Below are 22,964 nucleotides of genomic sequence, written 5' to 3'. Positions count from 1 at the left end.
TGTCTTTTTTCCAAGGTGATCTCTAATATGAATGTTGACGACTCGGAATTTGGGTATTTTTCGTATATTCGCAACCAATAATGTTCTTGAATATCTCTTTGAATCCTGTTATTTACTGTTGGAGAATGAGACACATTCGACGCATCATCATGGACATGGGACGAAACATATCTCTAAGTCCAAAGTGCTGACGACTGACATAGAAAATGACGCATTGTGGATCAGTGCATTAGTTTCCGAATTAAAGCTTATGTAGCTTTCTCAGTTATTACACCGCAGCTGTATGGAAATTTTCTGTTGTGGTAATCTGTTCTTCATTTTATTCATTTATTGTCCGATTATCCCACTCTTTCAAGTCAGAGCACAATTTTCTAAAAGAAATCCTAGCTGTAAACCAAAAATGCTATCGTAAATTTAAAAAATCTCCGCCTATTCATGTTTATCTAAAACGTGTTCTGAGACAAGAGATTAAAAGAATATATGGAAGTCATATATTTGAACTGCGGATAGAGACGTGAGTGAAAGTGATCCTCGCAGTGATCCTCATTCAAGTAGTGTTCATTACTGCGAGGATCACTTTCAGTCACGTCTTCTTTATCCGCAGTTCAAATATATGACTTTCATGTATTCTTAGTCGCCGACTAAATGAATAAACGGTTTATTCATCACTTCACGGGATTATTTGGAACCAACACAATAAACAGTTCCCAGTTGGCTTGTTAGCTCAGTTGGTGGAGCGCTGCACCGGTATCCCAGAGGTCATGGTTCAAATCCCGTACACGCCTGAATTTTTTTTTCAGGCCTTATTTTCACTACTGTTCAAGTATTGTTCATTACTGCGAAGATCACTTTCATTCAGGAGTGTCAATGTGCGCATTTTTAGTGAAGGGATAATCAGTTTTCGATCATAAACTTTTCTTACTGTGCTCTGTTAGGGATTTTTTCGTGATCATATTATAACAGATTGATGATGGAAAGACTCGATGCATTCTGACACATACTTGTCAAACGTCGTCCCAAATCTTAGTTTAAGTTGAAACTAGGCTTTGTTGTGAATTATTCACTGAATCATATGACAAATGTGCATACGTCATTGACAAGGAATATTTTTTTGTGCCGATTTTTTATTTGTCAAATCCCTACTTCCAGTAACATAGTTATATAATCATGACCGTCGAAAATTGTCTGGAAATAATTTTGATCATAACCTGGATATCAACGGTAAACCAACGAAAGTCCAAACTAGTTAAACGGTTTCATTTTTGAACGACATTTTATTGGATTTTACCCCTTGAGCTACATCTAAATGTTTGAGTTTACTTTGGGCATTGCTCGAAAGCCATGTCATGAAGAGTTCAACGATTCCCTTGTCACTGCACCAGGATATATCCCATAGCTTTGATGTGCTTCTCTCCATTGTCCGATGTGTGACCTTTTATTGCATAATTTCCACAAGTGATGGTGTCATCCTGATATCCTCCAGTTCCAAAGCCGATTCTGGAATCAGTGGTTGCACAGTCTTTTTCATTATTTCCAAGAATACCGATTCTTGCTCTGGAAGAGCCTTTGTCACTGCCCGCAGCATTGAAGCCTTCCTTGTTACAGTTGGCCTGTAAGGAGGATTGTGAGCCAAGCAACTTCTTCCACGTGTTGCGTCTCAGTGCAGTGTTGCGGTATTTTCCATCAGCGATCAGTGAGTGGAGAGAGCTTGCCTGCTTGTTGATGACAATAAACCTGAGCTGTTGGTTGATTTTCATACCGAGACAGATCTTGGAGAAGGGTGTGTTCCAGTAGGTCGGTAATTTGGTCTCCTCTGAGTCAAAGCCAGTCTTTCCTCCGGGTTGTAGATATTTTTGTCGATCCAAAACTTAGAATCATAATGGAAGGTTTTCTGAAATGATGAGAAAAGGAAAGTTGTAGTGGTGTATAGTTGACAAAAGTGGTATTCCTTGATAGTAAAGTAGTATACCTTCTTGCCGTCAATCTTCATGGCCAAAGTCCATCCTCCATCTCCGCATCCAAAGCTTCCCATGTGACAGTAAACAGAAACGTTTTGTGAACCAAATATCAGGGGGTAAACTTGACTCTTTGTCGACCTGTGGACAACAGAAATACCAGTGTTCACAAAATTCATTATCGCCATCGTAAAAAACCAAGAGGAAGCGCCTAAAAAAGATCAACTTATCTTAAATATAACAGCACAGGATATATTTGCATTAATTTTGTTATGATTGTATCACTCTTCATTTACTTGTATTTTTCGTAGTGTTCCTTGCATGACGACGCTGGTGAAATGAAAAGAACAGTGCAGGTTATTATTTTAAAAATTAGGTTTTATCATACTTAAACGCTTAATAATGATGGAAAGCAGGGTTTGAAAACAAAAACGAGAGCCGTTTGTGTGGCTTTGAAAAAATCGCACATGTTGTTTTAACCCTCAAATCAATAGCGCGAGTTGCTACGCGAGACACTTAAATTCCTCCAGTCTGGGTGGACTACCTGGAAGTGGAGGACAACGATTCTTCATTGCTGCAGTAAGACTTTCGAGTCTGGTTTGTAACATTTTCATGGCATCATTGGCGTCCGAGTCTTGAATCATGTTACAGATAAGGTTACAGGCCATCATTTGGTCGTATGGTTTGGTGCAAGCTGGAGAGGAGGATTTGTCTCCATTTACGGTCAACAAAAGGAAGACAGCGGTGATACAAACTTGGAACAGCCCACTCATTTTGACGAGTTGTCGTAGCTTTATGAGAATAAGAGGACTCTGTGACCTTTTGTTTGTTATGAGTAGCTAGCTTGTAACCTTGTTTATGTGTATGTGTCTCAGCAAATGCTTACCTGACTCGATGCGCCATTGTGAAATTTTCAGCGCGCTTCTGCGGGCTTTCAACTGGGCGATCGACACTTTTTTAAAGTACTTTTTGGAGAGGGATGAAAGAAAATGACAAGTATACCAATATTTCTAACTCTGTGGATACTCGTGGTGTTTGCTGGCCCCTCTGATGAGGATATTTTAATGATCAAAGTACGAACAGAAAACGAAAAAAGCCCGAAAACTTGCAGTTTGAGATTTGATTTACTGGAAATCAAGATGTGCAGATGAGACGGGAACCTTGAAGGTTAGTCTTAAGATGTTGATGTTTTACTTGTAAATATCACAAAGTTGTATGTGAAGACGATCGTAAGATATTTGATCCGATGAAAGAAGTTAATCTAGAACGTGATCTTAATTTACTTCAACTTTGAAATAAAATTGCGTTAAGTTCGAGGTGGCCCCCAAGCTTCAAATCACTTCAGATAACATCATCTTTTCTTTCTCTTTGTAGTCACATTGGACACAAGGCTCTAAAAAATGTTCCAGCTTCAGGATTGAGTTGCTCTTACAACAACCTTCGGCGAATTCGATTTTGGGAGGTTGAGGTAGATTTTCCAAGTCATGGCTCACAACTGTCTTTGGCCCTTTTGCTCTCCAAGTCTGTTGAACATGGTAGGTAGGCATGTGTCTTAGCACCGGTTATAGTTTGGTTTTCATCAACTCGGGCTTAAGCTTATTTTTTCCTGAGTTTTAGTGGGAATTTTTTCAATTGCCTTTTTGGGCTTCAGGTGCTAAATGGAAGAAAAACTTCGATAGAACTTATTTTTCTCACTCGCCCCCAAAGCCCTCACCACTGTCAGTTAATTTTTTATTTATTTGGCTTTCGGTCAAACTAGTCCAATTACCCCTAAAAAATGCGTGGACTCTTCCTCACGAGTTTAAACAGGTGACGCTTTCTCCATGTTTGTTTTACGATACGAATGACGTCAGCTTTATTCTGTCATGCTTATTTCACATAAATGCTTCTGCCTTGCAAAAATTAATTTTAATTCAAAGTTTTAGACTAAGCTTACAGACTAACTTAATCGAACTTGCTGTGTTTCAACAAATGGATAAGTACTCAATTATTACAATCCTGCTTATTCTGTTTCTAATGTCTAATTAAACCTTTTTCAAAATTTATTTCAGCTTTAAAACTACTATGTTTGAGCCATGTAATCCATTCTTTCAGTCTTGCATAACCATCCTTTCTAGATATTTGACAAAGTGGCTGACATTTTCAGATGAACTGGTCACCATAATGCCCCCCTGGAGACCATGTGTGTGACTTTCAAAAAGACAAATACTTGTTTGATTAAAACAAAGTACCATTGACTTGTCTGGTGGCACAATCAATACAGTTGCAAACGATGGATGCATAATGATTATGATGGTGTTGCATGAGGTGGTCTCCAAGGTCTCTCACAGTAAAGAAACCCAGGTCTGAAGTGATTTCAAGTTTCTTCAAATGTTTATCATTTTTTCCATACTGAAGGACTTGTCTGACTTCCAAATTTGGTTGCTGAACTGGCAGGTTGAAAGAGTCATATAAATGATTTCCTTTTATCATGACATTAGTATACATAGGTATAGTAATGTGGAGGTCTTGTAACTACGTGGGAATTTGAAGGGTTTCCTTCCAGAAAATCAAGTGCAGCAAGTACTGCAATTACAGTGCAGCTGAGGTATTACTACCACTAGGTCTTCCACCAATGGAGGACTGGCAAATGTATGAGGGCAGTAGCCACTCAGTTACGTCAAGATGTTGTGCAATTGTGACATTGCTGCAAAGAGTGGTTTGAGAATCTGGTGTTGGTAATGAGCTGACTGGTTGTTGCAAGTACTCTGATAACTCTTATGCTGGTTTGCTGTGTGCCATGAACAAGGGCAATTTGAGCTACTGATGTCATCACTAACTGTGCAGGTACCATTTTCACAGAAATAACATTTGACCTGTGCATTGTTAAGCCTCTTGTGTCCATGAACAGGATGGTGACATTGTCTACAGTGAGGAGGTGCCTTGTTGGTTGAAGGTGTGGTTTGGTTGTAAGTGTGACTCTGGCTAAGGTTGGAAGATGTGAGTGGTTGAGTTGCTGGATTTAGGTTGGAAATTTCATCGTTTAACTGATTGCCAACCCTATCAAACTATTCCCTCTCAATTTCTTCTCCTCCCTGGATTTCAGTTAATAAATATGTTGGCACTGCTGATGTTTCATTACTGTGATTATTTTGGGATTCAGTTTCATGCCAGATGTAGAATGGCTTTTTTAGCTGTCTCACCAAGCTCTTTCATTTTTTTTTTTTAGAAATTCCTTACAGTGCAAAGTTATGAAGTTGATCCATTAAGACAAACATCATGGAATGAATGAAAACAACCATGCAGGAGGGTCCAATTCTCATCTTGGCTGGAAATGTTACTTAGAGGTAAATCATATTTTTTTTGTTTGATCCGGCTTGATATCACAGCGATACCCTAAAGGTAAAACAGTCATCTTCATATTTTTGTTGGGGGACATTGTTGGCAGTATGACATGAGTTGGAACACTTGTGTTGCAGCTGTTGTTTAAGGAGAATTGACTCTGCCTTGGACTCTGAGGGATTTTTGTAAACATGGAGGACAGCGCTTGAGCACATCTCACTTTTAGTAAGCGAAGTTGGTTGTGTGAGAAAGAAAACTGCCTAGGTGTGGTGAAAAATGACCTGTCTGATTGTTTACCCTTTGACTGGAAAATGGACTTTGCTCTCTTTCTAAGTTCATCAGCAGAATCAGAACCTTTTGTCTGTGAACAGAGTATGCTATGAGTGTTTTCCACAGGATATTCATCCAAAAATGGCAATGTAATTCCTTAGTGTAATATTATTATACAGTTGTGGAGCATGTTTTCCCCAGTGGGAGCACATGTTGATCTAAATAAGTGGTGCTTTGTTATAGTTCTGGTGTGGGAGGCAACTAAACATGATCCAAATCCTGATCACTGCTCTAAAATATTCAGAGAAATTGTTAAGTTTGAAAGAAATGCTATGTATTGACAATACCAAGGGTATATAGCTGTCTAGTAAAGTGAATAGGGTCCCATACTCTGCATCTTTGAACCGGGAGAACTTTGCCATCACAGTGTGGCGTATAAGTGTTCAACCACCATTCACAATCTCAAGAATCAGGCTAATCCTCCAGGGTTTGGGATTATCTGCCAATTTGCTTCTTGAGAAAATTGTTTCATATACTGTTTTGAAAAACGGATGATAGGAATGAACAAAGTGTTCTCTGCTGTTTAAGGAAATGTGAAGTGGCCCAATAGTTGGTACTAATGACAGAATGATGTTGCTTGTGGCAAGCTGTTGTTCAAGAAATTTGCAGTAGTACCAGATGTCATTGGAAAAGAATATGAGGAATGATCAGGTAAAATATTGTCCTGTTGCAGAGGAGTGTCTGAAAATCCTGGATGAGAGCTGACAAACTTCTTAAGTGATTCATATATGATTTGTCTACAATAAAATTGGCATGGCCAATCCTCTGGCTGAAAAACAATAAATTTCTTTAAATAGGCAGCCAAGCCAGTGTGCATTGCCACATCATATGCCGTATTAAAGTCCCCCTTTGACTTCAGTCTCAGTTCTACAAAATCTAATAGGTGCAAATCATCCATTTTGAGCATTTTTTGCACATTGTCACTGGCACAGTATTGATGAATGTTGAGTCTATGTCTCTCAAATTAAGGATTAAAAAATGCCCTTGTGAGTCAGTCAGGCATCACAGAAGCATAACTCTCACTGATGTTGTGCATGGATGATGCAGCAGTAATTAGTTGTATGCATGCTTCAATATCCATACCATTTTGGTCATGAGTACAAAGGGCATGCATTACAGGTACAGCTGGAATATCTTTAAAAGCTTTAACAACTATGGTACACATTGTCTTTGCCTCTGACAATTTTTCCTCTTGTGGCCTTCTTTTGGTGTGAATGGCTGTGAAATCATCAGTTATTAGCACTGTTAGCCATTTGCGATCTGTAGCTGTGGTTATAAAATCTTCAAAAGATTTGAAATGAGACTGACATTTTGTGCATAACATTGTTTAAAGTTCTTCTGGAACATGTATGCCCATGATATGTTCTGTTTCAATGCCCTCTTGATTTATGAGATTACCCTTGAGATAAAGAGCATTGTCCATTTGAAGAGGATTGCATGTTTGGCTGAGACAGTAGCACAAATTGTAAATGAATGAGACAACCCCTTTTTTTTTTAAGATGTATGCGGTCTGTTGAATGCTGAGAACCAGTGACTGAATCCAGAATAGTGTCGAATAACTTTGTTGCACCTGCTGATATGCAAAACTCTCTAAAACTGTCTGGATCATACACTGTTTCTGCCTTGTCATCATAAATCTTTTTCTTGACCAGTGCTATTTCCTCTGTCATATCACACCCTACATTGGGTGGGAAATAAAATTTGCATTCAAGTGAAATCTCAATTTCATATTGTTGCAAGTCATAATAATAAGAGGCTCATTATGTAAAAGCCTCATTGTAGTTCTCAAAAACAAGTTTCATAACTACTTGTGCCACAATGTATGATAATTATCATAGCAAGGTTAACAAAACTCTTCTCATTATTTTGATTAAGTCATCTAGTTTTGTTCAGTCTTGTTCCTTGGGGATACAGGCTATGGAAACAAGTTTGACTTTCATTCTCAATGATACTATCAGTTGTATAAGTTTGTTTTTATTGCCTGTAATAAGAGTCTCGTCAGACCATCAGGTTGTTACAAAATGCCTGTTATTTAAAAAGTCGAAGAGTAAAGTTGCCAAGTACATATCTGTCTTTGATACACATCAATAAAGTTTTTATTTGGAGGTATTGATTCATTAACCAGCGGGGGTTAGAGGTGGAATGAAGCAATCTTTATTCAGTAATTTACATTTCAACAGGAAGCCCAAAAGTTTGATTGGTTTTAATTTGCATATTCTTATTCTTTCAGATATTCCATTCAGAAGCTGAGGATGCCTTTGCACCCGTTCCTCCACAAATGGTGCAATTCCCATATGTTTTGGTTCAGGGGTAGTTTGGTCCAAATAAAGTATTCAATTTTAAATTTATAGGTGTCTACTATTGCAAATTTCAGCTTCCAAAATGAATGAAAATCTGAAATTTCCGAGAAAAATGATTGAAAAAAGGTTACTTACTCGCTGATAAAATCCGTAATTTTTCCTCCATTTCTAATAATCTCTCCCTGGATACAACTACCATCTCTCTTGTACTACTGCCATCTGACTTTTCTTTACTCAACATTGATCTTTTGTGTTTGGGTATTCGTCCCCTTTGGTTGTGATTCATGTCAACAAACTTTTGAACAAAAAAAAACTTTGGTTAAATTTTAATTTATGCTTAAGTGGGTACTTCAAGTGTTCAATAATAACTTGAGATAGCACTAACATGCTGAAACGAATTTCCAGTTCGCCTGTGTTCTTCTACAGCCCTCCTACATCCTTCACAAATAACGTCCTCCGCATCGATCGCTCTCATTACTTTTCGCCTTTTGAAAGTAACGCGGCTGGGACTTTCTCCCGCATACCACGCAACCATTTTTTGATTTTGTCGCGCTTCCAGCTAAGTAACATTGAGAAAAAATCACAAGAATGACAATAAACACAAATTGCCGAGCCATTGTATTTCGTGCTCCACTACTATCGCATGTATTCAAAAACTGGCGGGAAACAAATACGTACGCGCGGCGCAGGCGCATGCCAGCGGTTACTCTCGACATACAGAAATTCTACTGGCGCTTGCGCAGCAAAATGCCCCTCTCCTGCTGTTGGCGGCAATCCAATGACCCTGTTCCGAGTTTTAAGCCAATAGTCAATGTTTAGCTTTTATAACTTTGATGAAGTTGTTTCTTTCGTTCGATTTAGTCTTTTCTATTTTATTTCATCAGGTACCAAAATTTATTTACATGCCTTGCGTCTTCCTCGGCTGGGTAAATTAAATAGTGTACTAGTAAGCCAGTGCAAAGAAAACAAAACCCAACAACTACTCGTTTCAGTAGTGTTCTTAGCTGCGAGGATCTCTTAATATCATCTCTTCACCGCAGTGCAAATATATGAATTTCAGATATCTAAAATCATCATTCATTACTTGGATGGTTTATTTGGATCCAACACATTTACGAGCTCCCAGTTGGCTTGTTAGCTCAGTTGGTAGAGCGCTGCACCGGTATCGTAGAGGTCATGGGTTCAAATCCCGTACGAGACTGAATTTTTTTCAGGTCCTATCATCAACTACTCGTTTCAGTAGTGTTCTTAGCTGCGAGGATCTCTTTTATCATCAAAACAAAACCCGTTTCTCCCAAAAAAGGTTAAGTCCAGTTGCAATTTCGTATACTCGGTTCAGTTTTGATCTTCATATCAAATCGACATCAAGCATATAAGGGCTGAGTACGCAAATGAAGCCTTTTTTATTTTCTAATGCGGATTGAAAGTAAATGTTTATTGTATTTTCATCGTCACTTCTCAGCCTCGCCGATTTTGTTTCGTTATTTCTAACCTTAGTTCTGAGGGATGCCTATTAGCATGCGAAATGACTTGTTAGGGAGCAAAGTCATCGAAAAATATCTTTGGCATTGGACTCTGGAACATTATCCTTGAATCGTCAAGACTATTTCTTGCACGGTATTCATAAAATAGGTTGTTACTATTTACAATTTAAGTAAACTTACCATTGATTTGAAGTTGTAAAGAAAGTAAACAAGCGCCTGTATTTTTTGCGTCAGCTTAAGCGTGCACAAGTCAAGTCGGAGGAACTTTTGCTCTTCTATTTGACTTGTATTAGGCCTGTCACTGAATATGCATGCCCTGTTTATCATCATAGCCTCCCGCAATACCTTTCAGTAGATCTTGAGAGATGTCAAAGGCGAGCTTTACGTATTATCTATCCAGATTGTTCGCACAATGAGGCGCTTCTTTTGACTGGTCTAGTTCCCTTACACAACCGCCGCGAGTTCTTATGTGATAAGCTTTTTAATTCCATCCTGTCTAATCCCTCGCACAAGCTCTATAGCTTACTACCTCCCAAGAATGAGTGCGAAGTCAATTTAAGGAGTCAGCACTCTTTTACTACACGGCGCCTCCACACCATTCGTACTCGAAATAGTTTTATCCATCACTATGTCCATAAAGCAATGATGTAATATTGTTTTTCTCTTAATTATATACTTTTGTCTTTTTAATTAGTTTTTCTTAGCCATGTATTTTTTGTAGTATATATTTTATTGTAAATCAAACGTAATTCAGCCTGTGGCTGCAAGGTTCTTGATAATAAACCATCTATCTATAAGAAATGTACAGTACACGGCTAAGAAGCGTATCCATATATATATCATATGTGGGTTCTTGGGCTCTGCATAAGGGTAAAGTAGCCTCATGGTCTTGGGTATGCGACATCAGGCGATATTTCAAACACAAGGCACATTATTCTTAATTCAAACAAAGCTTGGCTAGTAAATAACACGTCTGTTCGTCGCCGACGTGAATTGGTCTGTAAAATTATTTGTGTACACAACTGTGATATTAATGCTATCAGCTGTTAGTAGCATCTTAAAATATTTCAGAAAATTATAGAGTAGTCACTACAATATGTATTGAATAAAAGACTTTCATGTACTTGCTGATGGGGTTATCAGCCAAGTTCTCCATGTTTTTCTTGTTCTAAGTTTGCAGTTTCATAATCAAACACTTTCAGTAAGACGCACGCAGCGAGATACTTGTCATCAGACTTCTCTACGGTAACCGTAAAAAATCACAGACGGGAATTGGCAGAAAGTCTACTAGAAAAGTAGTGAGCATAAATAAAAGAAACTAATTAACTACGTGGAGACAAAAAACTCAAGATGAAGGTTTTCCAGCGCCAAAATACAAACAAATGAACTCTGACAAATATGAATAAATGGAATACTTTTATAGTCTTAAATTTATAGCCTTTTTTACGCTCTGGCTCAAGATGATGGAGTAGGGAGAATTCATAACATCTGCATTATAAACTGAAAGGACTGTCATGGATTTTATGGATTTTCTATCGAAAAGTGTTTTTTAAACCTTTTCTAGTTTTTATTAGGTTATGTAAACACAAATGCCCGTCCTTGCTGCTTCTGTTAGGATATTTTTCTGAGACACGCACGAATCTTTAACGTCACAGCCTTGTTTAACTAATAATCCCGAATTGATATTTTTCTTTATTCCCATCACTGCTATGCTTGATATTGTAAGGAGAAATTCTCTCTTGAGAGGTAAAGGGTTAATTAATCCGTCAATGCTTTAAAATGATTATTAGGGACAGTACAAGAGTCGGGACAAGAACGTAGTGAAGCAAGAGATATCATAATGATGGTCCGAACAATCAACAGCTTTGTTCTTGCTTTTTTCATTTCTGAGTTGTAATCTTCTAAACCGCTACGTTTAATAACCAAATTTTGCGTAGTCTAAGATCAAAACCACCAACGAAAATTGTTTCCATCTCTATTTGGAACTCAACAACACCTTCGTATGTTCTATTGTCATCATGGTATCCTCCCGCTCCAAAGTAGATTCTAGAATCAGTGCTTGTGCAGTCTTTTTCATTATTTCCGAGAATACCAACTCTTGCCCTGGACTGATCTTCATGCCGAGGCATATGTTTGGGAAGGGTGTGTTCCATTAGGTAATTTATTCTCCTGTAAGTCCGAGTCTTGAATCATGTTACAAATAGGATTACAGGCCATCATTTGATCGTATAGTTTGGTGAAAGCTGGGGAAGAGGATTTGTCGCCATTCACAGTCAGCAAAAGGAATGTAGCGGTGATACAAACTTGACGGAATACACTCATTTTGACGAGTTGTCATAGTTTTATGCGATTAAGAAGACTTTGTGAATGTTATGTCCAGCCCTCTTATGAGTAGCAAGCGTGTAACCGTGCCTCTGTGTATTGTGTCTCAGTAAATGAGCTGGTAAGATCTTAGCTTCTACAAGTTTGAAGAGGTTATTTCTTTCGCTCAATTTTTCTTTAAGTTTCAAAGACCAAGAATATATTTTCATCGGTTGCTTATCCCTAGCTGTGTCAATTAGAGAGTAATTTATTGGTGATCCAGTCTTTGGGTTGAGCAAACACAAAGCGTCTTACTTCTGCGAAAAAAAAAATGCCAAAAGAAATTTCGCTCGCCTCGTTTAGTTTTGATCCTAAAATCAAATTTTCCTTGATCCCTGTCGATTTTAAAGTTTTCAACGACTGAATAAGCTAAGGAAGCCTTTTTCTCAGCTCTTTGTGCACACTGAAAAAATACAATAATTGCATTTCTATTTTAAGCTGAGGCGATTTTGTCCTTTAGTTTAAGCCTAGGACTCGTATACGAGATGGTCAAGCAGAGAGCCAGTTCGTCGAAACTTTTCTCTGGTCTATGTGTTATTTCCATAAAATAATTACATTAATCATTTATTTTGCGGTTTTCGTAAAATAGTTCGTTACTATTTACAACTTAAGTAAACTTAAATAATTGATTTGCAAATTTACTGCTCACTTGGCCGATGACACATCAAAATGGGCTCAGTGTCGGGGAAAACCAGAATACAGCAAGTACGAAATCAGGCGAGGAATGTCTTTTTTTTGGTTGAAACAAAGTTTTTCAGGCCAATAACACATCTGCTTATCGAAGCTGTTAATTAGTTTGTAAACTTACTTGTGTAAATATAAAATGCATCATTCTATCACGGTTGTCAGTGGCGTCTACGGAACATTTTAGAGCATTCTAAATGACATACGCCACGAGTAAGTTGAAAGACTAGTCACTAAGACATGCACTGCGAAAAAAATTTGATTTACCAATCAACAAACTTTCTCATTTCTTTTCAGAACAGACAGACAGAAAGAACAGAAAAGGAGTAAGCAAGGCTGAAAGAAACTCATTAACCATGCGGTAAGAGAAACAAGATATGTTTTCACGGTGCCGAAATACAAACAAATGAACAATTCCAAATATAAAACGCCCTTTGATTCCCTTCCAATTTCCTTTCCATTTCTCAAGACGAGTGCATCGAGAGAACGCGAAACATCCCCACATAAAAAAAAAGAAAGGGGCAGCCATGGATTTAAAGGAGTTTCTATTGAAAATTCTGTTAGCACTTTAAGTGTCAGCGAAGAAAAACTCGTAACTCATCTTTATTGCTTCTGTTAAGATATTTCTCAAGACACCCGCGAATCTAAAACGTCGAAGTCACAGCCGTGTTTATGTACTCTCATCTTAAAAATTCTACTGACCAATGAGAGTGCATGTAAGATTTCGGTTTTCGCATTAAGATTAAAAGGCAGAAGATTTTAGGATATTTCTGGTATTTCATTGGCAAAAAAACAAAACAAAACAAAACAAAAATCAACGTGACGGTCACGTTTGTGTTAGCAGACTACAAAATTTATGACAACGTTCCACACGCTCTGGAATCCACAAACGTTGCAGGATTTTGAACCACTCCTCATGGTTGCAAAATTGGTCAAGATTAAATTTCTTGGTGATCAAAGATCGCAATGCATTTGCTTCAGTCGGGGGGGGGGGGGTTCTTGATAAGGGGAAGCGTCAGGGAGGCTCGGAGAAACATCTTACTCTCTATCGATAAATTGCAAAAGGGGCTTTAAAGGGTAAGATCTTCCTCTTCAATTCGCTGGACAACTATGTCTCTACATCTGGAAATTTTTTTTATCCGGATTTGGATCATTCCTAGTAGTAGCGAATCGTTCAACAACCGCGAAAGTGACCAACTAGAGATGAGTACAAAAAATGCTGTCTTTGTGTACCAACTGAGTGACACTCAGAATAAAAGTGTTGTCATGAAGGAGAAGTAGAATTTAGACCTTAGAGTATGAACGTCTTCCGTGTTGAGATTTTATCGGTAATAATATATCAATAGGAGTATTATTGTGCGCAATTTTAGTGAAGGGATAATCAGTTTTCAATCATAAACTTTTCTCACTGTTCTCTATTAAGGAATTATTCGTGACCATTTTATAACAGATTAATGATGGAAGGACTCGATGCATTCTGACACATACTCGTTAAACATCTTCTTAAATCTTAGTTTAAGTTGAAACTAAGCTTTGTTGTGAATTATTCACTGGATCATATCACAAATATGCATACGTCATTGACAAGGAATATTTTTTTTGCGCCAATTTTTTTATTCATGTGAAATCCCAACTTCCAGTGACATAGCTGTATTCAGTCATGACCATCGAAAATTGTTAGGAAATAATTTTGATCATGAACTGGATATCTACGGTAAACTAACGAAGGTCCAAACTAGTTAAACGGTATCAGTTTTGAACGACGTTTTTTTATTGGATTTTAACCCTTGAGCTACATCTACATATTTGAGTTTAATTTGAGCATTGCTCGAAGGCCATGTCACAGAGAGTTGAACGATTCCCTTGTCACTGCACTAAGATATATCCCATAGCTTTGATGTGCTTCTCTCCATTGTCCGATGTGTATCCTTTTATTGCATAATTTCCACAAGTGATGGTGTCATCCTGATATCCTCCCGTTCCAAAGCCGATTCTGGAATCAGTGGTCGCGCAGTCTTTTTGATCATTTCCGAGAATACCGATTCTTGCTTTAGAATAGCCTTTGGAACTGCCCGCAGCATTGAAGCCTTCCTTGTTACAGTTGGCCTGTAAGGAGGATTGTGAGCCGATCAACTTCTTCCACGTGTTGCGACTCAGTGCAGTGTTGCGGTATTTTCCATCAGCGATCAGTGAGTGGAGAGAGCTTGCCTGCTTGTTGATGACAATAAACCTGAGCTGTTGGTTGATTTTCATACCGAGGCATATCTTGGAGAAGGGTGTGTTCCAGTAGGTCGGTAATTTGGTCTCCTCTGAGTCAAAGCCAGTCTTTCCTCCGGGAAGGTTGTAGATATTTTTGTCGATCCAAAACTTGGAATCATAATGGAAGGTTTTCTGAAATGTTGAGAAAAGGAAAGTTATAGTGGTGTATAGTTTACAACAGGGGTATTCCTTGATAGTAAAGTAGTATACCTTCTTGCCGTCAATCTTCATGGCCAAAGTCCATCCTCCATCTCCGCATCCAAAGCTTCCCATGTGACAGTAAACAGGAACGTTTTGTGAACCAAATATTAGGGGGTAAACTTGACTCTTTGTCGACCTGTGGACAACAGAAATACCAGTGTTCACAAAATTCATTATCGCCATTGTAAAAAACCAAGAGGAAGCGCCTAAAAAAGATCAACTTATCTTAAATATAACAGCACAGGATATATTTGCATTAATTTTTTTATGATTGTATCACTATTCATTTACTTGTATTTTTCGTAGTGTTCCTTGCATGACGACGCTGGTGAAATGAAAAGAACAGTGCAGGTTATTATTTTAAAAATTAGGTTTTATCATTCTTAAACGCTTAATAATGATGGAAAGCAGGGTTTGAAAACAAAAACGAGAGCCGTTTGTGTGGCTTTGAAAAAATCGCACATGTTGTTTTAACCCTCAAATCAATAGCGCGAGTTGCCACGCGAGACACTTAAATTCCTCCAGTCTGGGTGGACTACCTGGAAGTGGAGGAGAACGATTCTTCATTGCTGCAGTAAGACTTTCGAGTCTGGTTTGTAACACTTTCATGGCATCATTGGCGTCCGAGTCTTGAATCATGTTACAGATAAGGTTACAGGCCATCATTTGGTCGTATGGTTTGGCGCAAGCTGGAGAGGAGGATTTGTCTCCATTTACGGTCAACAAAAGGAAGACAGCGGTGATACAAACTTGGAACAGCCCACTCATTTTGACGAGTTGTCGTAGCTTTATGAGAATAAGAGGACTCTGTGACCTTTTGTCTGTTATGAGTAGCTAGCTTGTAACCTTGTTTATGTGTATGTGTCTCAGCAAATGCTTACCTGACTCGAAAATATTCGTGCTGTTGGCAGCAGAGGAGGCATTTTGCTGCGCATGCGCCAGGGGAATTTTGATCGGCGCGTTCGGCGCCATTGTGAAATTTTCAGCGCGCTTCTGCGGGCTTTCAACTGGGCGATCGACACTTTTTAAAAGTACTTTTTGGAGAGGGATGAAAGAAAATGACAAGTATACCAATATTTCTAACTCTGTGGATACTCGTGGTGTTTGCTGGCTCCTCTGATGAGGATATTTTAATGATCAAAGTACGAACAAAACACGAAAAAAGCCCGAAAACTTGAAGTTTGAGATTTGATTTACTGGAAATCAAGATGTGCAGATGAGACGGGAAACCTTGAAGGTTAGTCTTAAGATGTTGATGTTTTACTTGTAAAAATCACAAAGTTGTATGTGAAGACGATCGTAAGATATTTGATTCGATGAAAGAAGTTAATCAAGAACGTGATCTTAATTTACTTCAACTTTGAAATAAAATTGCGTTAAGTTTGAGGTGGCCCCCAAGCTTCAAATCACTTCAGATAACATCATCTTTTCTTTCTCTTTGTAGTCACATTAGACACAAGGCTCTAAAAAATGTTCCAGCTTCAGGATTGAGTTGCTCTTACAACAACCTTCGGCGAATTCGATTTTGGGAGGTTGAGGTGGATTTTCCAAGTCATGGCTCACCACTGTCTTTGGTCCTTTTGCTCTCCAAGTCTGTTGAACATGGTAGGTAGGCATGTGTCTTAGCACCGGTTATAGTTTGGTTTTCATCAACTCGGGCTTAAGCTTATTTTTTCCTGAGTTTTAGTGGGAATTTTTTCAATTGCCTTTTTGGGCTTCAGGGGCTAAATGGAGGAAAAACTTCGATAGAACTTATTTTTCTCACTCGCCCCAAAGCCCTCACCGCTTTCAGTTAATTTTTATTTATTTGGCTTTCGGTCAAACTAGTCCAATTACCCCTAAAAAAATGCGTGGACTCTTCCTCACGAGTTTAAACAGGTGACGCTTTCTCCATGTTTGTTTTACGATACGAATGACGTCAGCTTTATTCTGTCATGCTTATTTCACAAAAATGCTTCTGCCTTGCAAAAATTAGTTTTAATTCAAAGTTTTAGACTAAGCTTACAGACTAACTTAATCGAACTTGCTGTGTTACAACAAATGGACAAGTACTCAATTATTACAATCCTGCTTGTTCTGTTTCTAATGTCTAATTAAACCTTTTTCAAAATTTATTTCAGCTTTCAAACTGCTATGTTTGAGCCATGTAATCTATTCTTCCAGTCTTGCATAACCATCCTTTCTAGATATTTGACATAGTGGCTGACATTTTCAGAGGAACTGGTCACAATAATGCCCCCCTGGAGACCATGTGTGTGACTTTGAAGAAGACAAATACTTGTTTGATTAAAACAAAGTACCATTGACTTGTCTGGTGGCACAATCAATACAGCTGCAAATGATGGATGCATATGATGGTGTTACATGAAGTAGTCTCCAAGGTCTCTCACAGTAAAGAAACCCAGGTCTGAAGTGATTTCAAGTTTCTTCAAATGTTTATCATTTTTTCCATGCTGAAGGACTTGTCTGACTTCCAAATTTGGTTGCTGAACTGGCAGGTTGAAAGAGTCATATAAATGATTTCCTTTTATCATGACATTAGTATACATAGGTATAGTAATGTGGAGGTCTTGTAACTGTGTAGGAATTTGAAGGGTTCCTTCCAGAAAATCAAGTGCAGCAAGTACTGCAATTACAGTGCAGGTATTACTACCACTAGGTCTTCCACCAATGGAGGACTGGCAAATGTATGAGGGCAGTAGCCACTCAGTTACGTCAAGATGTTGTGCAATTGTGACATTTCTGCAAAGAGTGGTTTGAGAATCTGGTGCTGGTAATGAAGCTGACTGGTTGTTGCAAGTACTCTGATAACTCTTATGCTGGTTTGCTGTGTGCCATGAACAAGGGCAATTTGAGCTACTGATGTCATCACTAACTGTGCAGGTACCATTTTCACAGAAATAACATTTGACCTGTGCATTGTTAAGCCTCTTGTGTCCATGAAAAGGATGGTGACATTGTCTACAGTGAGGAGGTGCCTTGTTGGTTGAAGGTGTGGTTTGGTTGTAAGTGTGACTCTGGCTAAGGTTGAAAGATGTGGGTGGTTGAGTTGCTGGATATAGGTTGGAAATTTCATCGTTTAACTGTTTGACAACCCTATCAAACTCTTCTCTCTCAATTTCTTCTCCCCTAGGGATTTCAGTTTATAAATATGTTGGCACTGCTGATGTTTCATTACTGTGATTAGTTTGGGATTCAGTTTGATGCATGTTAGATGCCAGATGTAAAATTGCTTTATTAGCTGTCTCACCAAGCTCTTTCATTTTTTTTAGAAACTCCTTACACAGTGTGAAGTTACAAAGTTGATCCATCAAGACAAACACCATGGAATGAATGAATGAAAACAACCATGCAGGAGAGTCCAATTCTCATCTTGGCTGGAAGTGTTACTCAGAGGTAAATCACATTTTTTTGTTTGATCCGGCTTGATATCACAGCGATACCCTAAAGGTAAAACAGTCATCTTCATATTTTTGTTGGGGGACATTGTTGGCAGTATGACATGAGTTGGAACACTTGTGTTGCAGCTGTTGTTTGAGGAGAATTGACTCTGCCTTGGACTCTGAGAGATTTTTATAAACATGGAGGACAGTGCTTGAGCGCATCTCACTTTTAGTAAGCGAAGTTGGTTGTGTGAGAAAGAAAACTGCCTAGGTGTGGTGAAAAATGACCTGTCTGATTGTTTACCCTTTGACTGGAAAATGGACTTTGCTCTCTTTCTAAGTTCATCAGCAGAATCAGAACCTTTTGTCTGTGAACGGAGTATGCTATGAGTGTTTTCCACGGGATATTCATCAAAAATGGCAATGTAATTCCTTAGTATATTATACAGTTGTGGAGCATGTTTTCCCCAGTGGGAGTACATGTTGATCTAAATAAGTGGTGCTTTGTTATAGTTCTGGTGTGGGAGGCAACTAAACATGATCCAAATCCTGATCATTGCTCTAAAATATTCAGAGAAATTGTTAAGTTTGAAAGAAATGCTATGTATCCACAATACCAAGGGTATATAGCTGTCTAGTAAAGTGAATAGGGTCCCATACTCTGCATCTTTGAACTGGGAGAACTTTGCCATCACAGTGAGGCGTATAAGTGTCCAACCACCATACACAATCTAAAGAATCAGGCTAATCCTCCAGGGTTTGGGATTATCTGCCAATTTGCTTCTTGAGAAAATTGTTTCATATACTGTTTTGAAAAACGGATGATAGGAATGAACAAAGTGTTCTCTGCTGTTTAAGGAAATGTGAAGTGGCCCAATAGTTGGCACTAATGACAGAATGATGTTGCTTGTGGCAAGCTGTTGTTCAAGAAATTTGCAGTAGTACCAGATGTCATTGAAAAAGAATATGAGGAATGATCAGGTAAAATATTGTCCTGTTGCAGAGGAGTGTCTGAAAATCCTGGATGAGAGCTGACAAACTTCTCAAGTGATTCATATATGATTTGTCTACAATACAATTGGCATGGCCAATCCTCTGGCTGAAAAACAATAAATTTCTTTAAATAGGCAGCCAAGCCAGTGTGCATTGCCATATCATATGCCGTATTAAAGTCCCCCTTTGACTTCAGTCTCAGTTCTACAAAATCTAATAGGTGCAAATCATCCATTTTGCGCATTGTTTGCACATTGTCACTGGCACAGTATTGATGAATGTTGATTCCATGTCTCTCAAATTAAGGATTAAAAAATGCCCTTGTGAGTTAGTCAGGCATCACAGAAGCATAACTCTCACGGATGTTGTGCATGGACAATGCAGCAGTAATTAGTTGTATGCATGCTTCAATATCCATACCATTTTGGTCATGAGTACAAAGGGCATGCATTACAGGTACAGCTGGAATATCTTTAAAAGCTTTAACAACTATGGTACACATTGTCTTTGCCTCTGACAATTTTTCCTCTTGTGGCCTTCTTTTGGTGTGAATGGCTGTGAAATCATCAGTTATTAGCACTGTTAGCCATTTGTGATCTGTAGCTGTGGTTATAAAATCTTCAAAAGATTTGAAATGAGACTGACATTTTGTGCATAACATTGTTTAAAGTTCTTCTGGAACATGTATGCCCATGATATGTTCTGTTTCAATGCCCTCTTGATTTATGAGATTACTCTTGAGATAAAGAGCATGGTCCATTTGAAGAGGATTGCATGTTTGGCTGAGGCAGTAGCACAAATTGTAAATGAATGAGACAACCCTTTTTTGTTTAGATGTATGCGGTCTGTTGAATGCTGAGAACCAGTGACTGAATCCAGAATAGTGTTGAATAACTTTGTTGCACCTGCTGATATGCAAAACTCTCTAAAACTGTCTGGATCATACACTGTTTCTGCCTTGTTAAATACTATGTCATCATAAATCTTTTTCTTGACCAATGCTATTTCTTCTGTCATATCACATCCTACATTGGGTGGGAAATAAAATTTGCATTCAAGTGAAATCTCAATTTCATATTGTTGCAAGTCAAAATAATAAGAGGCTCATTATGTAAAAGCCTTGTGGTAGTTCTCAAAAACAAGTTTCATGACTACTTCTGCCACAATGTATGATAATTATCATAGCAAGGTTAAGAAAACTCTTATCATTGTTTTGATTAAGTCATCTAGTTTTGTTCAGTCTTGTTCCTTGGGGATGCAGGCTATGGAAACAAGTTTGACTTTCATTCTCAATGATACTATCAGTTGTATAAGTTTGTTTTTATTGCCTGTAATAAGAGTCTCGTTAGACCATCAGGTTGTTACAAAATGCCTGTTATTTAAAAAGTCGAAGAGTAAAGTTGCCAAGTACATATCTGTCTTTGATACACATCAATAAAGTTTTTATTTGGAGGTATTGATTCATTAACCAGTGGGGGTTAGAGGTGGAATTGGCCAGCAATCTTTATTCAGTAATTTACATTTCAACAGGAAGCCCAAAAGTTTGATTGGTTTTAATTTGCATATTCTTATTCTTTCAGACATTCCATTCAGAAGCTGAGAATGCCTTTGCACCCGTTCCTCCACAAATGGTGCAATTCCCATATGTTTTGGTTCAGGGGTAGTTTGGTCCAAATAAAGTATTCAATTTTAAATTTATAAGTGTCTACTATTGCAAATTTCAGCTTCCAAATCTGAAATTTCCGAGACAAATGATTGAAAAAAGGTTACTTACTTGCTGATAAAATCCGTAATTTTTCCTCCATTTCTAATAACCTCTCCCTGGATACAACTACCATCTATCTAGCACTATTGCCATCTGACTTTTCTTTACTCAAAATTGATCTTTTGTGTTTAGGTATTCGTCCCCTTTGGTTGTGATTCATGCCAACAAACTTTTGAACAAAAAAAAACTTTGGTTAAATTTTAATTTTTGCATAAGTGGGTACTTCAAGTGTTCAGTGATAGCTTGAGATAGCACTAACATGCTGAAACGAATTTCCAGTTCGCCTGTGTTCTTCTACAATCCTCCTACATCCTTCACAAATAACGTCCTCCGCATCGATCGCTCTCCCTACCATCCCAAAACAACACTTGAATTCTTTTTCATAACTTTTCGCCTTTTGAAAGTAACGCGGCTGGGACTTTCTCCCGCATACCACGCAACAATTTTTTTACTTTTTCGCGCTTCCAGCTAAGTAACATTGAGAAAAATCACAAGAATGACAATAAAAACAAATAGACGAGCCATTGTATTTCGTGCTCCACTACTACCGGATGTATTAAAAAACTGGCGGGAAACAAATACGTACGCGCGGCGCAGGCGCATGCCAGCGGTTACTCTAAACATAAATTCTACTGGCGCTTGCGCAGCAAAATGCCCCTCTGCTGCTGTTGGCGGCATTCCAATGACCCTGTTCCGAGTTTTAAGCCAATAGTCAATGTTTGGCTTTTATAACTTTGATGAAGTTGTTTCTTTTGTTCGGATTTAGTCTTTTTTTCTATTTTATTTCATCAGGTACCAAAATTTATTTACATGGCTTGCGTCTTCCTCGGCTGGGTAAATTAAATAGTGTACGAGTAAGCCGGTGCAAAGAAAACAAAACCCAACAACTACTCGTTTAAGTAGTGTTCTTAGCTGCGAGGATCTCTTAATATCATCTCTTCACCGCAGTGCAAATATATGAATTTCGTATATCTAAAATCATCATTCATTACTTGGATGGTTTATTTGGACCCAACACATTAACCAGCTCCCAGTTGGCTTGTCAGCTCGGTTGGTAGAGCGCTGCACTGGTATCGTAGAGGTCATGGGTTCAAATCCCGTACGGGCCTGAATTTTTTCAGGTCCTATCATCAACTACTCGTTTCAGTAGTGTTCTTAGCTGCGAGGATCTCTTAATATCATCAAAACAAAACCCGTTTCTCCCAAAAAAGGTTAATTCCAGTTGCAATTACGTATGCTCGGTTCAGTTATGATCTTCATATCAAATCGATATCAAAGCTTTTAAGGGCTGAGTACGCAAAGGAAGCATTTTTCAATCCCTGATGCAGATTGGAAGCAAATGTTTATTGTATTTTCATCGTCACTTCTCAGCCTCGCCGATTGTGTTTCGTTATTTCTAAACTTTGTTCTGAGGGATGCCTATTAGCATGCGAAATGACTAGTTAGGGAGGAAAGTCATCGAAAAATATCTTTGGCATTGGACTCTGGAACATTATCCTTGAATCGTCAAGACTATTTCTTGCACGGTATTCATAAAATAGGTTCTTACTATTTACAATTTAAGTAAAGTTAATCCATTGATTTGCAAATTTATTCATCGACTTAGCGCCCGCTGAGTCGATGACAAGTCGATGAAATGTACAGTACACGGCTAAGAAGCGTATCCATACATATCATATGTGGGTTCTTGGGCTCTGCATAAGGGTAAAGTAGCCTCATGGTCTTGGGCATGCGACATCAGGTGATATTTCAAACATAGGGCACATTTTTCTTAATTCAAACAAAACTTGGACAGTAAATAACACATCTGTTCGTCGCCGACGTGAATTGGTCTGTAAACTTATTTGTGTACATACAACTGTGACATTAATGCTATCAGCTGTTAGTAGCGTCTTAAAGTATTTCAGAACATTATAGAGTAGTCACTA

The 22,964-nt window shown here is 38.3% G+C and overlaps 1 protein-coding gene, 2 long non-coding RNA genes and 3 pseudogenes across 3 annotated transcripts; 2 read left to right on the top strand and 4 right to left on the bottom strand.

Moving 5' to 3' along the window:
- Positions 1 to 1,370: 1,370 nt before the first annotated feature.
- On the bottom strand, positions 1,371 to 2,600 carry LOC131788364 (uncharacterized skeletal organic matrix protein 5-like; annotated as a pseudogene).
- A 2,565-nt stretch (positions 2,601 to 5,165) lies between these two features.
- Positions 5,166 to 7,927, top strand: LOC136282334 (uncharacterized). Its single transcript, XR_010718215.1, has 3 exons — positions 5,166 to 5,281; positions 6,135 to 6,257; positions 7,837 to 7,927. It is a non-coding gene; the product is annotated as an uncharacterized lncRNA (long non-coding RNA).
- Positions 6,571 to 7,546, bottom strand: LOC131788956 (uncharacterized; annotated as a pseudogene).
- A 6,318-nt stretch (positions 7,928 to 14,245) lies between the features above and the next one.
- LOC131788955 (uncharacterized skeletal organic matrix protein 5-like) lies at positions 14,246 to 15,679 on the bottom strand. Its single transcript, XM_059106046.2, has 4 exons — positions 15,435 to 15,679; positions 15,187 to 15,220; positions 14,905 to 15,031; positions 14,246 to 14,826 (listed from the first exon to the last, which is right to left on the bottom strand). Exons 1-4 carry the CDS (start codon positions 15,661 to 15,663, stop codon positions 14,302 to 14,304), a joined length of 915 nt encoding a protein of 304 aa, XP_058962029.2. The 5' UTR covers positions 15,664 to 15,679; the 3' UTR covers positions 14,246 to 14,301.
- A 181-nt stretch (positions 15,680 to 15,860) lies between these two features.
- Positions 15,861 to 17,957, top strand: LOC136282333 (uncharacterized). Its single transcript, XR_010718214.1, has 3 exons — positions 15,861 to 16,132; positions 16,340 to 16,500; positions 17,016 to 17,957. It is a non-coding gene; the product is annotated as an uncharacterized lncRNA (long non-coding RNA).
- Positions 17,958 to 18,205: 248 nt separating this feature from the next.
- Positions 18,206 to 21,109, bottom strand: LOC136282552 (uncharacterized; annotated as a pseudogene).
- Between the last annotated feature and the right edge of the window lie 1,855 nt (positions 21,110 to 22,964).

Source organism: Pocillopora verrucosa, chromosome 7 (genome assembly GCF_036669915.1).
Source record: "Pocillopora verrucosa isolate sample1 chromosome 7, ASM3666991v2, whole genome shotgun sequence".
NCBI lineage: Eukaryota > Metazoa > Cnidaria > Anthozoa > Scleractinia > Pocilloporidae > Pocillopora > Pocillopora verrucosa.
Note: the sequence above shows the minus strand (reverse complement) of the source record. Positions and strands in the feature narration are given on the sequence as shown.

What these genes read in the sequence shown, in the direction of transcription:
- LOC131788955 (XM_059106046.2), bottom strand. Translation starts at nt 15,663, where the DNA reads ATGAGTGGGCTGTTCCAAGTTTGTATCACCGCTGTCTTCCTTTTGTTG. An exon ending in GAACACTACGAAAAATACAA is followed by an intron (nt 15,032 to 15,186) that starts GTAAATGAATAG and finishes TGTTGTCCACAG; the next exon opens with GTCGACAAAGAGTCAAGTTT. An exon ending in TGAAGATTGACGGCAAGAAG is followed by an intron (nt 14,827 to 14,904) that starts GTATACTACTTT and finishes TCAACATTTCAG; the next exon opens with AAAACCTTCCATTATGATTC.